This window comes from Anguilla anguilla, chromosome 1 (genome assembly GCF_013347855.1).
Source record: "Anguilla anguilla isolate fAngAng1 chromosome 1, fAngAng1.pri, whole genome shotgun sequence".
NCBI classification, from domain to species: Eukaryota; Metazoa; Chordata; class Actinopteri; order Anguilliformes; family Anguillidae; genus Anguilla; species Anguilla anguilla.
The window spans coordinates 39,110,250-39,125,944 of NC_049201.1; the positions used below are offsets into that span (position 1 = coordinate 39,110,250).

The 15,695-nt window shown below is 40.5% G+C and overlaps 1 protein-coding gene across 1 annotated transcript in view; it reads left to right on the plus strand.

Moving 5' to 3' along the window:
• Nucleotides 1-15,695, plus strand: part of strn3 (striatin, calmodulin binding protein 3) — a 36,995-nt gene that overhangs the window by 13,583 nt on the left and 7,717 nt on the right. Inside the window, exons 2-8 of the mRNA XM_035408272.1 lie at nucleotides 6,898-7,001; nucleotides 7,413-7,486; nucleotides 7,585-7,666; nucleotides 8,436-8,612; nucleotides 8,959-9,097; nucleotides 12,950-13,091; nucleotides 15,546-15,682. Coding sequence (XP_035264163.1) covers nucleotides 6,898-7,001; nucleotides 7,413-7,486; nucleotides 7,585-7,666; nucleotides 8,436-8,612; nucleotides 8,959-9,097; nucleotides 12,950-13,091; nucleotides 15,546-15,682 — 855 coding nt within the window. The remainder of the gene's footprint in view (nucleotides 1-6,897; nucleotides 7,002-7,412; nucleotides 7,487-7,584; nucleotides 7,667-8,435; nucleotides 8,613-8,958; nucleotides 9,098-12,949; nucleotides 13,092-15,545; nucleotides 15,683-15,695) is intronic.

The window sequence follows — 15,695 nt, forward strand, 5'->3', positions numbered from 1 at the left end:
GTCTTTGCCCATATGCACCAGCCTCCTGTGTGTCATTTTCTGACCTAAATGAATAACCCGTACAAACGCCTGTGTTCCTGGGCTCATTTTTACTCAGGTATGTGTTCAGTATGTGGATAGTTTTCTTGAACCCTGTGTTAATTCCCGTGCCACAGCGGGCTGTTGAGTCAGAGTTGTGGCTGACGCACTGCTTCGTTGGGAATGATGGGCCCCACAGTCCGGTGTCAAATCGTCATCACTCCAGTGCTGGCTGTGCCGGATGGCCCCCGGGACGGCACGTAATTGGTAACCCCAGGGAGGGGGAGGGCAGTTTCTTTTAGAAGGGTTGTCCCTGTCTCGTATGACAGTGCTGCCCCAACACAGTGGCTCACTGAGCAGCTTAGCTAGCACACTGCAGAATGGAAATGACTGGTTCAGAGGAGATGAGTGTTTGTCTCTTGAATTAACACAGGATACTGAAGTTAAGGGATAACCCTATACATCTGATTTAGCGCTCGAAATTGGGGCAAAGAGGAAAATAGGGATTTAACCGAGAGAATGGGATGTGGGAGCTGAAGATTGATCACAGCTTTTGGTGAATGTTGCTGTAGCAGGTGATGGCAGTTAACACGAGGCAGCTGTGTTGGAGGCCTGTGTGCTGAGTTGGCCCTGGCTATTCCTGTCCTTTTTGCGCGGTAGCAGATTTTCCTTTGTCACACTGCTAATTTGAGCGATGATCTAACTGTATTCCCATTCTGTCCCTGACTACATGTCACTGCTGTGTGCAGTTTTCTCTCTCAATGAGTGAATGTTCGATTTCTCACCTGCTTTAGAAAAATATTATTTAAAGTTTTTCCCCTTTATGTTGTGCAGTGTCTTAAAGCAGTGTGAATATTCTGCAAGTATAATTTATTTTCATATCTCGCCTGGAACACTTCTGGATTAATTTACAGTAAAGGTAAAGCTGTCCCGCTTTCATGGTTTTAGGCAGCCAGCCCTCTTGGCATTCAGATTCCTGGGTTACTCTGTGGTTGTTTATATATTTGTGCCACAAGTCCCCCATCTTATTTCATTTTTCAATCTAATGTTTTGCTGTCAACAGGCACAGTACGGGCTTACTTGCGGGACTTCACAAGCTTCGGTTAGCTGTAGGCACGCTTGCCTGTCTAGTTAAATATACATGTCTATGGACCAAGGATGCAACTGACAAACTGAGCATGTCTGTTGAGCAAAAAATTATACTTTATAAAATTATACTCTGATGTGCTCCCCATAGGTTTCTAGTGGCATCGCTGTCTGTGAATATTATATACTCTGAGATATGTATTGGGTGTTGATGAGGTCGGCCAGTTAGCATCAAGGTCTTGCGGCTTCTATGTGATCATGCCATTTGCTTTTTCAATCACATGGAAGCTGTAAGCCTTGCTGATGTCGTTTCAGCATCTGTTTTTTCACATCTCCTCTGCTGCTTGGGTGTTCACTCCCACCTTTGGTATTATCAAAAAAAGATGAAAGGTTGCCTATATGCGCCATGGCAGCGGTTATTCTTATTACACTTAAAAAGATTTCAATTCACTGTATCGTGCTGCCCTAGACGACATCCAGTTCTTTAAGTGAGTCGATTTGCCAGTAACAGTTGACAACACCGTGCCCTGACCTGTGTAAACACAGCTAGTGGCAGCCAGTGAGGAGTGAGTGTTGTGACCTTTTGAGTCATACTCTGGATTTACATATTTTTCTCCAGGAAAAAATCGGCTATGAGCTGGGGATATGTCTATGATTAATATGATAAACATTAGATTGTTTGTTGAACTGGAAAAATGTGTTTACTGAGCTTGAGGACATTGGCTCCGTAGTTTGCGTCATGGACACGTCTCAACTTTACTCCCAAGTCTGTTTCGTTTGGGAACACTTTCAGTGTTTTTCTGGTTAACAAGTGTGGAAATTAAGAGGTTTGGCATATGTGTGTGTATGATTGTGTGTGTACATACATGTGTATACATATAAGTGTGCTTATTTATTGTAATTGTCCAAAGTTTGAGGGCCTTGATTCCTTGATATCAGCGAACTGAAATGTGTATCCCCATTTCAGCGCTCAGGTGTTTAGTTTCAGCTGGGGATTCCGGACACCTGCTGTTCGTCTGCATGTCAGTCGTAGACAGTGGCTGTCAGTGCAGGTAGAGTCTACAGATTATGGTTGGATGTTGTGCTGATACCCGCAGTGCACCGTAATCATTACTTTGGACGACTGTGTAAGTGTTGCATAGGGTGTAATTGTATTCTGTGGTCTTATTGTAAACTTTGGTACTACCATAAACAGTAGTTTGATAGGTAAATAAAAGGCAGCCAACCGTTCATTACAAGTACGATAGCCTAGCCCAATCATTATTAGCTGAACACATACGCCTGGAGTTTTCTGATGGGTCACATCAGTAGTTACTGACCATCCCTGAAACAACACGTCTGCTGAAAATGCACAGTGTGGTCTATTAAGAATATCATTTGGTTCCCTTTTCAAAAATATGTTTTTGTTAATTGCATCTAACAAGTGACGGCCTTCATTTACAAACTCAGTGGAGTCACTTTGGGATAGCTAGCTTTTGGGTGGACTGTTTGCAGTATCCAGGGACGTGGTATTAACGGTTGTTGATCTGCATTAATCCGTTCGGTACACATCCAGCTGACGCCACCCATTTCAGGTGAAGGGTGTGTCTTGGATGCTGCTGCTGATGTTCCGATTGTTTGAAAGCAAGAGTGTATTGAGATGAACTCGGCCTCCAAACAAGCTTTTTTACCTGCTCCTTTAATGTGGGAGACCAAATGTGACTAAATGAAATGAATGAATGTATATCGCTCCTCCCCTTCCCATGCCTTGATGCTGTCTGGAGCTCCAGATTCATCACCAGGCTCCTCTTAACTACACTATTCTAACTATACCAATTTGATTTTCTACTATTCCTGTTAGCTTTCACCTCAGTTGTAACCTGCTCAACCCATTTTATTTGCTGTCTGCTACTTTACACCAGGCTGGCCAGTGGAGGATGGGCTCCCCCTCTATAGCCGGGATCTTCTCGAGAATTCTTCCCATTGGGGAGTGTTTTCTTGCCACCGTTTAAGGGTTTGAATATTTGTAAATAAATAAGCATGAAATAAATAAGCAAATAAATTGATAATGAAATGAATAAATAAGCAATGAAATAAATATCTATTAATTATTTTAAGTATCTTATTTATTTCTTGATCTTTTTATTTTTTAACTCTGCACACTGGCTCTTTTATTAATTTTGTTGTGTATTTATTTCAAAATGACTCGGCTTGTCAGTCAACATGGAAGGGGCGGAGTCAACCATGATCATAAAGACAGTACATAAATGGGCCACATCCCCCACAATGGGGGAAAAGCATCCGTGGCACTCCATATAGATAGTATTAAGCACTCAGTGGATCATCAAGATTATAATGGCGAAAAGTTGCTGGGTGAGCTGTACAAATAGCAAAGCCAAGAAAACAATCCATTGCGCTCCATATAGTTAGTGGAAAAAGTGGATTCAGACTATTAAACATGAGGGTGAAGGAGCAAAACTCAGGGATGCTAAATCAAAGCATGTCTGTATTTGTAGAAAGTCACTGGTAAGAACTCAAAACTTTAATTAGCTGTAAAAGGCTGTGTCAGAAGTGGAAACACAAACTTGTATATTTGTTTAATTTGTTTCTTTCGGATGTGATGTGACATGTAACCAATTAGCAACATTACATATTACATCACATCCTCAAGAAACAACATTATCTAGCTTGCTTATGTAGTTATCTTATTATGATGGCTACTTGAATATGTTATGGTGAAGATGCTAATGTTAGTTAAAAGCAGTTGTCATAATTAACAAACTGTCTCTTGAAAAAATCTTTCTTGGTCTTGCTAAAACCAAACTGTCTGTTCCATTTCAGCCAATCACCCTTGATGTCTTTTGGATCCATCATTATGCCTGTAGAAGTGACAGGAATAATGCTAAATGGCTTTGAGAAACTGGGAACACGTGAGGCCATTTAATTGGTGGCTGAAACACAGCCAAACAGAATTTTTGTTTTCAAAAAGGCTGTAATTTGGTTGGAGTGACTAAGGCCAGTAAGGTGGCCATGGTGAGAATCTTTGCTAGAACTCCTTCATGTGACTGGGAAGTAATGATCAGCGCTATGAATGGAGGAAAAGGGTGAGGCTTTTAATCCGAAGAACACCATGCCAACTGTGAAGCATGAGGGTGGCAGCATCATGTTGTGTGGGCGTTTTGCTGGACTAGTGCACTTTAGAAAATAGATGGCATCATGAGGAAGGAGGATTATCTAGAAATACTGAAGCAACACCTCAAGACATCAGCTAGAAAGTTATAACTTGGGTCACAACTGGGTGTGGACAGTGATCATAAGCATACCTCCAATGTTGTAACAAAATGGCTTAAAGACAACAAAAGTATTGGAGTGGCCATCACAAAGCCCTGACCTGAATCCCATAGAAAATGTGTGGACTGAACTGAAAAAGTGTGTCCGAGCAAGGAGGCCTACAAACCTGACTGAGTTACACCAGTTCTGTCAGGAGGAATGGGCAAAAATTCCGGCAAAGTGTTGTGAGAAGCTGCCCCAAGCATTTAAAGTTAAGAAATTAAAAGGCAATGCCAACAAATACTAACAAAGTGTATGTAAACATTTGACCCACTGAAAATCTGATACAGTACACGAAAGCTGAAATAAATCTGTATCTTAGTTATTATTTTGAAACAACCTTTTATGGGAATAATGTAGATACCCTAATTGACTTAACACAGGAAATGTATGGTAAAATGAAATGTGTGGAGTTGTGGAAAAATTGAGTTTGAATGTCTTTAGTTTAGGTGTATGTAAACTTTTGGCCTCAACTGTCTGGGTAGTTGCTATTGATGGTGTGTGAGGAATGGACAACAGGGCATAGCCATTCCATGGATTGTCTCTCCTGACCACTCTTAGATGGGTCGAGCAGCCATTTCTCTGTCCTCGCCAGGCTGCTAGTGAGCAGGTGTGCTCCCATAGGCACAGCCAATGAGTCATCAGGCCTGGATGCATCTTACTATTTGTGAAGTACCTTGTCCTGCTTTCTAGGCTTCACTGGTGTCATAAACTGCTCATAAGGCTAGCTGCCTTTAGACAAGGAGGCTGTTATGACAGACCCAAAACTATAATCTGCTTGGTGTAGGGCAGCTGTCTCCTCTCAGCTGAGTGCTGGGCTCTCGCTGTTAACCTCCACGTGAACGTCTGACTTCTGTGGGTTCCTCTATCAGCATGCTCCTTGGTTCAAGCAGCAGTTGGGTTGGCAGTTCCTCTGACTGATTTGGTTGAAATACTAAATTTTATTGGAGGCTGATCCACACGGCAGGAAGGGACATTTAAATGTTTAAATTACTCTTGGCTCTTATTTAATTATGAGGAAAACAGTCTTTATAAAATAAAAGGTTTTAATGGCTAGCTATTTTGTTTAAAATGCAACATATTGCATCTAAATAAGTCTAAATGAGTAGCATTAATCATTAATGATTTTCTTAGCCTTTACTGTAATGTAATGTCAGAAGATATGAGCAGTTCCCACAATCCTGTGCTGAAATTCCAGACATTCATTTTGATGTACTGATAAGTTTCCCGAAACTGAAACTGTCCTTTCACACACTTTGTATAGTTTTGAGACGTTCGGCCTCATTTATCAAACTTTATTTCAAAGCATTTGCACCACTGTTTAGTGTTATTTGGCACATGATAGTAAACATGCAGTGCTGAAAGCAGTAAGGAGGAAGGAGTGTATTCATGTCCTCACTCCTCTACCTCAAATGTACTCCTCCCTGTACTCCGTCTGCCTCCCTCTTCCTCACTTTGCTTTTTCATTTGTCCTGTTGTCCCGAGAGCTGCCCTTGTGTGATTTGTGTAAGTGGACAAACTTTTAAACTAGCCCAGAGCCTTATACTGCTCCGCTCTGTGTTCTCGCAGTGTTCCTTCTGGCTTTTAAGTGCATTTACTTGACTCTGTCCTGGCAGCTCACCATTTGGTGGAGAACTCCCACTGCCTTTCTGACGCTCCGGAATGTTCCCGCAATGTTTTCGGCAGCATTGCAGTATAACATTGTGGGAAGTGTGCTCACAGGTGGTTGAGAGGGGTTGCCGTGATGCTGAGCATCCCCCCCACCTCCCTGGTGACTGTGGAAATCTGCCCTTCGTTTACGTGCTAAACAGCGTGGTTGTCGGAGCGACCCTGGCACGAGTTGCAGGGGGGTAAAAATAGCCCCTCTGCCACCCTGTAATGGAGATGGAATAACACAGCTGCTCTCCTCCCCTCTCGGGCATGGGGGCTCTGCCCCGGCACCCGTGGGGGAGACCTGGAGCAGCAGAGAATTTCGCCAAATTAACAGCTGTAGTTATAGAGCAGCATGTTCTCCACTCTCTCTCCCCTGATGAACCAGAATAAAATGTGTGTGTGTGTGTGTTGGGGGGCGGGGGGGGTGGTCTTCTGTGGCTCTGTGCTAAAAATGTAAATGTGAGTGGGATTTCTCTCTGCCACTAAAGCAATGAATTAACCCAAAGTGTGCCACCTCGTTTCCTGTAGGCCTATGTGTTTCAAATGGGATAGTGATTGCTGTTGCTGTGGGTGGGTTTCCACTTTATTGCATCGGCCATTTTCCCTGTCTTTTAGTTACTTTTGGTTTGGTTTTAAACTTCTCATTTTACCTGTAATTATGTTTCAAACAGCCCAGTTTTGTCAGGCTGCCAGTCGCACTCCCAACAGCTGTGTTCAGCTGTATTGGCAGGTGACCGTTGTGCACCAGGTTATTTCTGTATTGTTTTGGAGTGCAGTAAATGGCACTCTGTGGTATAGATTTTAACCACTGTCTTTTTTTGTCTCCATCAGGCCCGAATAGCATTCCTACAAGGAGAAAGGAAGGGTCAGGAAAATCTGAAGAATGACCTAGTCAGAAGAATAAAAATGTTAGAATATGCATTAAAGCAAGAAAGGTGGGTAGTCTTATCTCATTTGATGTTTTGCCTTTTATCAATGAGTGTTGTTAATGGGTGTTGATTAGTTGGTGGGTCTGAGTAGCATTGCATGGTGTGTGTTTAAACAACTGATTTACAGTATATTTTTGTGGTTAAATCTCAATCACAGGTGGTGTTCCAGGTTAGCCTTATCTGCTTTTTCACATTAGCATCACACATAATATTCAAAAACATACAAAATGGTTTTCTAGGATCCACAGCATGCAGAGAAATGGAGGATACTGCAATTTTAATGCAGGATACACTTTGAATTCAGGGTATCTGGCCTTCACCACTAAATGTAGCCACCCCAGGATTATTTTTCCCAAAATTACACCATCTTTCTTTAATCTCATTTAAGTGTAATTACCCTTTTAATGTTGGTTTCAGAGCCAAGTACCACAAATTAAAATATGGCACAGAACTCAATCAAGGTGAAGTGAAGATGCCTAGTTTTGAATCAGGTGAGGAGCCCCCCTCCACAGCTGCAGCCTTTTATAAATGTAGCTAATGCAACATCCGTCTGAAACGTTTACCTGACTGCTCCATGTCCTCTCTGCAGAAGAAACCAAAGACTCTGAGGTCCCTGCTGTACCTCAAAACAGTCAGCTAACGTGGAAACAAGGCCGACAGCTGCTCAGACAGTAAGTACCTGATGCACATCTGCACAGACAGTGCTAACTTACCCATCTTCCTGCATCAGATTAAGTCTCACAAAGTCAGTGCATTTTAAGAATTTAGTTTCCTTATTTAACAAGCTTCACATGAGACTCTTGCTATGGTTTCCGTTTACAGACAATTGCTTGTGGCGTGCATCTGCTGAAACACAGTGCTTCTTCGAGAATTTGATAAAATATGAACATTTGTTGCTTTGTGTGTGTTTATTAAAGAGAATAATGGTTGATTGTTATTCTGAATGCTACATGAAGTTAGCATGAATGAATAATTGGTAGAGTGGAGTCGATTACTTTGTAAATGCCAAATTAATCCAAATAAATATCAGTATATCACAAAAAAGAAGTGGCCACCAATACCAAACAATCTGTGTCTATTTTTATCTATCAGTCAAACTTTTTTTCCATTCACAAAAAATTTAACAGTCAATTGTATAATTCCCCCATTGAAGAATGGGGGAACTATGTATGAAAAGGGCTGAATAAGAAGTCCTGATACAGATCACCCAGTACACATGTGAATACCCTCAAATTAAAGCTTACAGTCTGCACATGTTCATTGTTTCATTTCACTGTTCTGGGGTGCAGAGCCAAATCCACAAAATTGTGTCGGTGTCCAAATACTTACGGACTGCACTGTAAGCTTAATATGCTAGTGAATGATGTAGTGCCTGAATGACACCCACACTGCGGTCTCTGTGTTCTAAATGGTAACCCACTGCACTCTGTGTCCTGTCAGATATCTTCAGGAGGTAGGTTACACGGACACAATTCTAGATGTGCGATCTCAGCGAGTCCGGTCGTTACTGGGTCTGTCCGGTTCCGAGCAGAATGGCTCAGTGGAAACTAAGAACCTGGAGCAGATTCTGAATGGAGGAGACGCACCTTCCAAACAAAAGGGACAAGATATGAAAAGGTCTGTTCCATGCACTGCCATAACAGGGAAACCTCTACAGGATTCTTTAGAAGAAAAACATTTTTGTAGAATAATTGCACATTCCTTGGAATATTATTAAGGTATATTGGATATTTATATGCTTTTACTTGTAGATGTAATTTATTCAGTTTCAAGAAAGCCGGGTTGACAGTTTACCTCGTAATTGTGTAATTATATGTGTAATATATAGTGTTTTTGTATTGTACAGCATTTGATGATAATGAAGAATTTCTGGCAGCAAATTCCTCTGTATATTTATTATTTAGGAATGGTTTATACACCTTTTAGGCTGTGCCGAATGACACTGTCCATGCTCCTTTGACAGGAATACAGATGTTCTGGAAACATTTAACTTCTTAGAAAATGCTGATGACAGTGACGAAGAGGACGACGACGAAGGCGATCTGGTGGATGATATCTCAGACAGGACAGAGAAGCACAGAATGAACAAACACAAAATAAAGGTCAGGGCCGTGGCCTACCTCGCCCGTCGCAGTAATCAGTTCAGTTAATTTCACTACGTTCGTTATCCCAGAAGGGAAATTTGCTTTGCAGGCAGATTACAAAAGTTAAGAACACACAAGACACTCAGCAAAATAACCATGAAGTGCAGCAATATTTGTAGCCAATATCAGTGGTGTTAAGTAATACAATGCGTACAGTAGGAATGAATAAATGAATAAAGTACATAAATGAGCCAATGCCTCAAATGAGAGTTTATGGTCAATAACTTCTGTATTTGTAAATAATGACTAGTTCAATATTCAGTATTTTGATCCTCGATGACCGTAGCTTTTGTGACTGGCTGCCTTCTAAAATCAATGACCATGTCTTTAGTTTTACATGAATTAAGTTTGAGAAATGAGTTCAGTTAACAAAATCATCTAAAACTCCTAAAAAACTGTAGGTTTCTGTGTTATTCTTTTGTGTGATTCTGGTATCCCAGAACATTTTGTCAATACGATACCTGTGCACAGGTACTTCACACACTGTCAGTATTATAAAGTTGTTTCCTCTCGGAATATGAATACCTCACCCAGTGTGAAAACCTAGTAAATTATAGCCTTTCAGATAAATTTTAGCCTTTCATAAAATAAGCTTGGACAAGTACACCAAAAAACATTACATATGAAATGCTTCACATTGAATATTATTTGATCAGTCCTTCACTAACCTAGCCTTTGCTATAAAAGAACATGATTGGTACTACTGACACTTTAGGGTTTCTATCTAATACAGTCGCTGCTGTAATGTCCCCACCTTCCACTGCATGGCTACAGGACTTCCCTAACCCTGCAGTCAATGACCACCCAATGGTGTCATAACTTCTTCTCCTATTTTATTTCTATTAAGAAATTGCATGCTTCCATGCTTTCACGCAGTTCCTAGCCATTAGTGCCTTCACTAAGAACAAAGTAGTTTATGACACCATTGTAGCGATGTCTGGCCATTGTTTATGGTCATCCACCCACTCAGTTGGCTTGGACAGCTATGGCAGTGTTACATTACTGTCGTCATTGCTGATAAGGTAATCTGGTCCATGTTGCCACTTGTGAAAGTTTACCATTTTTAATTATTTTATTTACATTCTGGGAGCTGCCTAGGCTAGCAAGATACTACAAGTAGATGTTAACTGGAAGTTAATCGGAAGTTTGAACCCAGCATGTACAAATTGTCAAGGAAGTTCTTGTGGAAAGGGCTGATTTCATGAAAGTGGTGAATAAAATAACAGATGTAATGAATTGTTATTGATGTCAAATTAACATATCCAACATTACAGTGGAGTTGTTTTTGCTGGATTTTGGCAATTTAGTTTAACTGGCCTGCAGCTCTCCTGACTGGTTTGTAGAGCTATCAAACTAGTGTACGTTGTTGGGTCTATTAGGAGATATAACGTTTTACTAGAAAAATAGTGTGAATAGGCATTAGGCAATGGTATGTGCGCTGTTGATTCAATACCTCTCAGTTTGTTGATCTGTTTGGATAGAATGCATGTTTAAAAGTTGGTTAGCAAACACTGTAGATCATTTGCAGACACCTTCAAAGCCTGCTTAGTCATAAAAAAATTCTGCCCCATCCCCCTTTAGTATTTAACTGCCGGTTAGTTGTGGAATGTTGAAGGAGTATGGTTATGCTCAGTTCTTGCAGGATCAATTTGTAGGCTTATGGAGAGGATGCATGGTGTGTTATAGCGAGGCCTTCTGGAATTTGCCTTAAACGGACAAAACCCAATGAAACTACCCATACCAGGAAAAAAGAATGCAATCTGTTCGAAGTAGACAAGCCCAGATTTGTTTTCAGAGCTTTGTTCAACATCCATGGTAATGCAATGTCACAATTTTAGTAATGATATATGCTTTCATTTTAATTGTGTAAAATGTATTTATAAATAAATTGAAGACGGGACAAAATAGGGAAATATTCTGAACCTTTAATAGTGTTGTATTTTCAAACACATTTTTCACGTTACATAGGCTGTTGATAATAGGGTAGCTGGAAGCAGTGGCATTCAGGGCCACATCGTTGTCACGGCTTTCTGTGGTATTGCTAGCGCCAGCTAGGGAAGACGGGAGCTGTAGTTTGTAGTTTCAAACACATTTCAGTATCTCAAGCTCTGTAAAGTGTTTTTGTTTTTCAAGCCCCTGTAACAGAATGGTTGTAGTATTTATTACCATTATGCATACGTCTTAATAGAAATGAAAACCTATTCAATGCAAGTTGTGTGCCATTCACTTAAACTGTCATTAAAACCTGCAGTTTACACCAATTTCAAGTCGAATCACGCCTTCCAGAAGCAGCACCACTGCCTCTAACACTACTTTTTTTGTTCTGCTAGCAGATAGGGTTTTCTCAGCACAATAATTGTTTCTCAGTACTGCAGTTATTTTTCGCCTCATGATGACACTCACTTTTGAGCGAGAGTGCATAAGCTTTGTATACTGCTAACTGTTTTAACTGCAGTTATTTGACGTCTTATTGGAAATTGGTTTGTTTTTAGCTGACCGATCAGCAGTGCTCTACTTAGGCCATATTACCCCTTGTAGGGACTTGATTCCTTCATTTTGATTTAGCTTTGCAGTTAATAATTTTCAGTCACCAAATTCCAAACACATTGGGTTATTTTTAACTTCAGTATAAACAAATTAGATTCTTCTTTACTTTAAGTTGTAAAGTCGGTGCATTATCTGTGAATTGCTAAAATTGTTATTGTTTAGCATGAGGGAAAATGCTGCTTGTTGTAGTCTGTAGTCTGTATTATGTATGTTTCTGTGTTATTTTTGTTTGTATTTCCCTGCCCAATTGTGTACGTGTACTTGAGTTGTCTTAACTGACTGTTCATTTCCTTCATCTGCACAGAATAAAGAATTAAGGTGGATTCCTTTTCTATCTCCTCTAATAAACAATGAATTAATTTATTTGCAAAACAATGCATTTATTATGGAGATTTTCAAAGCTGTAGTTTTTTTTCAGCATTTGCTAAAACAAATTATAGCAGTGTGCTTTATAAAAGAAGAAAATTAAATTGTAATTTCTATGGTATGTTCATGTACCAAAAATTGACATGGCAAAATAGTGTACTATAGCTAGAAGTTATTTTTAATTTATTTAAACCACTGAACTAACACTGGATAATGATGTCAACAATCTCCAAGTCTCCCTGTTTCATAGCAGTGCACTTACTTTAGACAAAGAGCACAGAACTCTGCCCATCACTTCATCATATTGTAAATTGCTTATGGTGGTGAAGAGTGGACTACTTGAGTATTTGCAAAGAATATCTGCCTTAGAATTTTTTTTATGTATTTCCATGAATTAATTTTTCCATGCATATCCATATGTTATCACATCAGAATGATTCAGTTACTGAAGCTCATTAAATAATTGCCCTAGCCAATTTATTTGAACACATTTCTAACTTATTATTTCCTGTTATATACAATAGAGCAGGCTACCGCAGGCCATATGAAAGCACAAATGTGCAAAATGGTGCGTGTTTCTGAGGAATGATACCAAATGGCATTTTATCTACATGTAATATTGTTAAATGTGAAATGTGGATAAGGTCTTTATTTTTACTTAATCCAAGAAAGCCACATTCAAATGTCAAAATTTTTTTGTTGCTTTGGAAAACATCTTAACTAAATCGTAAAGAAGCACCTTGGCATGCAGAAAAAAATCTTCATCGAAAGTGTCCAAAATGGAGCTGAACATTCTTTTGGGAGGATTGTACCTGGCGGTGCATTTTCAGCCTCTGAGCAAGGTTTCCTCTACGACCTGGAGCTGGTGATGGACTGACATGTCTGTGCTCGTGACAGATTGGAAATGAGGGCCTGGCGTCGGACCTGCCTGACGATCCTGACACGGAAGAAGCACTGAAGGAATTTGACTTCCTGGTGACTGCAGAGGACGGGGAGGGGGCCGGGGAGGCGCGGAGCTCAGGAGACGGGACAGAGTGGGGTAAGAGTCACACCGCATGACAGGGACACCGAGCACGGTGCTGAGAGAGACCCATCTTCCATTTGGGTGGACAGTAGGCTTAGCAGAAATAGTGGTAATGGCATGTAGTTATGTAGTAGTAGCTATGGTGGTAGTAATAGTAGCAGTAGCTGTATTTATTATATGCTTTTTATACATGATGTTGAAAATGCTTTCAAAATTAAAGCAAACGGCATTTTGAACAGGTCAAATGTTAAAAGCAAAACAGAACATGGAGGGCAGCAGTCCAGGTTGTAAATAAGGCAGCAGTCCAGGTCATAAACTAAGAGATGGTAATAATTGTTACGAACAACTAAAATAAGTACTTTTACACTGCTTAAAATTGTGACAGACTTTCTAAAATTTCATGGGAGGTTCTTCATCGCTTTGGAACTTGTACTGACAAGACTAGATGTAGTTTTTAGTTGGGTAGTAGGAGCATGTGTAAAAAATAGAATGCTGATGTATACCTTAAGTATACTATTTTTACTTATTATAATAAAAGTTTAATTAAAGTTTATATCCGGTATGCTTAGTATATTGTTTTTTCACACAGGATGCTTTGTATGATGACCTAAGAGCATGATTTGGTTTGCTATTGCATTTTATAATTGGGGTTTAGCCATGTAGTGTTATAAATGTGATCACTAAAATCTTACATTTAAATCTTAAAGTCTCTTCTGCAAGCCACTGGAAGCTAATTTACGGAGGGCAGGTGATCATTTTTGACCTATGGTTTAAGTAAAAAGCTCTGCAACAGATGAAACCTACTTATAAGTGCAGTTCAGCAGTTGCTGTCTATAGGAAATAAAAGCATGTATGGTTTTTTTCTGTATCTTTACCTAATGAAGGTGACCTGATTCTGGCTGTATGCATTAGCTTGGAATATCATACCTGGGAAATCGCACCTTTTAATATTTTTAAAATCAAATCCCAAATCAGAGTCAAAAGACAACACTTTAAGTTTTAATTTTATCCTGTGTTACACTGTGAGTGTTGGATTTTAGCAGAGTCATATCTAGCAGACTCATGTTGAAGACCCAAGATCAAGTTTAATCCAAACTGATTTGAAGAAGTCCTGATACATCCGACATGTTACATCAATTCCCCACTTATCATTGTAGCATCTATATATTCAGAACTGCAGCAATTCACTATTGTGGTGGCGGCAAGCCTGCCCAAAGGCACTGTTGTCCATAGGTAAGCGATGCACTGGGCCCATACAGAGCAACAGAAATTACCTTCTCTAATCGGTTTTTCAGGGGTGCACTCCTTAGATTAGGACAGGGAGATTTTCTTAAATTAACTGTGTCATACATAGTCAATAAAGTGCAAATGACTTGGGTCTGTGGAGTGTCTACAATAGAGTGTTACAGTTGGTAGTCCTAAAACCCAGAAGTAAGTTCGCATTTTTGAGCCATGGGTTCCCTCAACAGATTTCCAACGCTTTTTCCCATAGGGATTTAGTTTTCTGCCAAAAATAAAGTCTGTGGTGAACGTAAGCCTAAGAGAGTTTCACATTTTGAGATAAATTACACCTATTAGTATCTCAGCCATGCATTTTGAAGCTGTTATGTGCTTTTAAAAAGTAAGTTGCTAACAAGTTGCTGTATTGAAACTACAACAATGGTCGCATTTTTGCAACCGCCACTCTAGTTTTCATACTTGCCCCGGCTGCGCGTGGCAACTGTTGTAGTTTCAATATGGAAACTTGTTAGCAACTTACTATTTTTAAAGCACATAACTGTTTAGAAATTCACGGTTGAGATATTAATGGGTGTAATGTATCCAATAGGACAAAACGTGAAACTGTCTTAGGCATACGTTACCCACAGACTTTATTTTCAGCAGAAAACGAAATCCCTATGGCTAAAAAGCATTGGAAATCTGCCGAGGGAGCCCATGGCTCAGATACGTCCAGGTTGGCCTACAAAAAGGCATTATCACTGTAACACTATTGCCGTGTCTTGCCTCCACGTTGCTACATGGCAACAAGGCTTTATTTCGTTTGAGCTATGCTTATATGGGGAAGCCTATATCTCAGGCAGGGCTGTGGGGTGTTTGGGGTCGGGGCGGGGCTGGGTTCAGGGTGTATTCTGGGCTGCGCTCAGACCTCTGTGTGGTATCTGGAACAGCTGCCACCGTCGTGTCAGCATTCTGCCTTACTTTGACCCCAGATATTCTGGGCCCGCACCTCCTTTCCAGCTTTTTCCCATTGCATAACAATTTAAAGCTATAAGAATATACCCTCTAAATGGATAAAACCTTGCCAGTTGCAGAGCCCATTTAAATGCTTTTTTGGTTTGTTTTTGTTTTGTGACTGGCTGGGTTAGTTCGGCGCGTAAATGCGTTCTTGTGAAGGCCGTGGAGCTGAGAGCCCTCTGTTTGTTGCGCATGGAGTTTAACTGTCTCCCTCACTCCCTTTTTTTTAAATAGCTGAGCCGCTGCCTTTCCCCACCAGCGGCGGTAAGTCCTTCATCATGGGCTCTGACGATGTTCTAGAGAGCGTCCTGGGCCTGGGGGACCTGGCCGACCTGACCGTCTCCAACGACGAGGCTGAATACAGCTATGATGTAAGCACCCTGG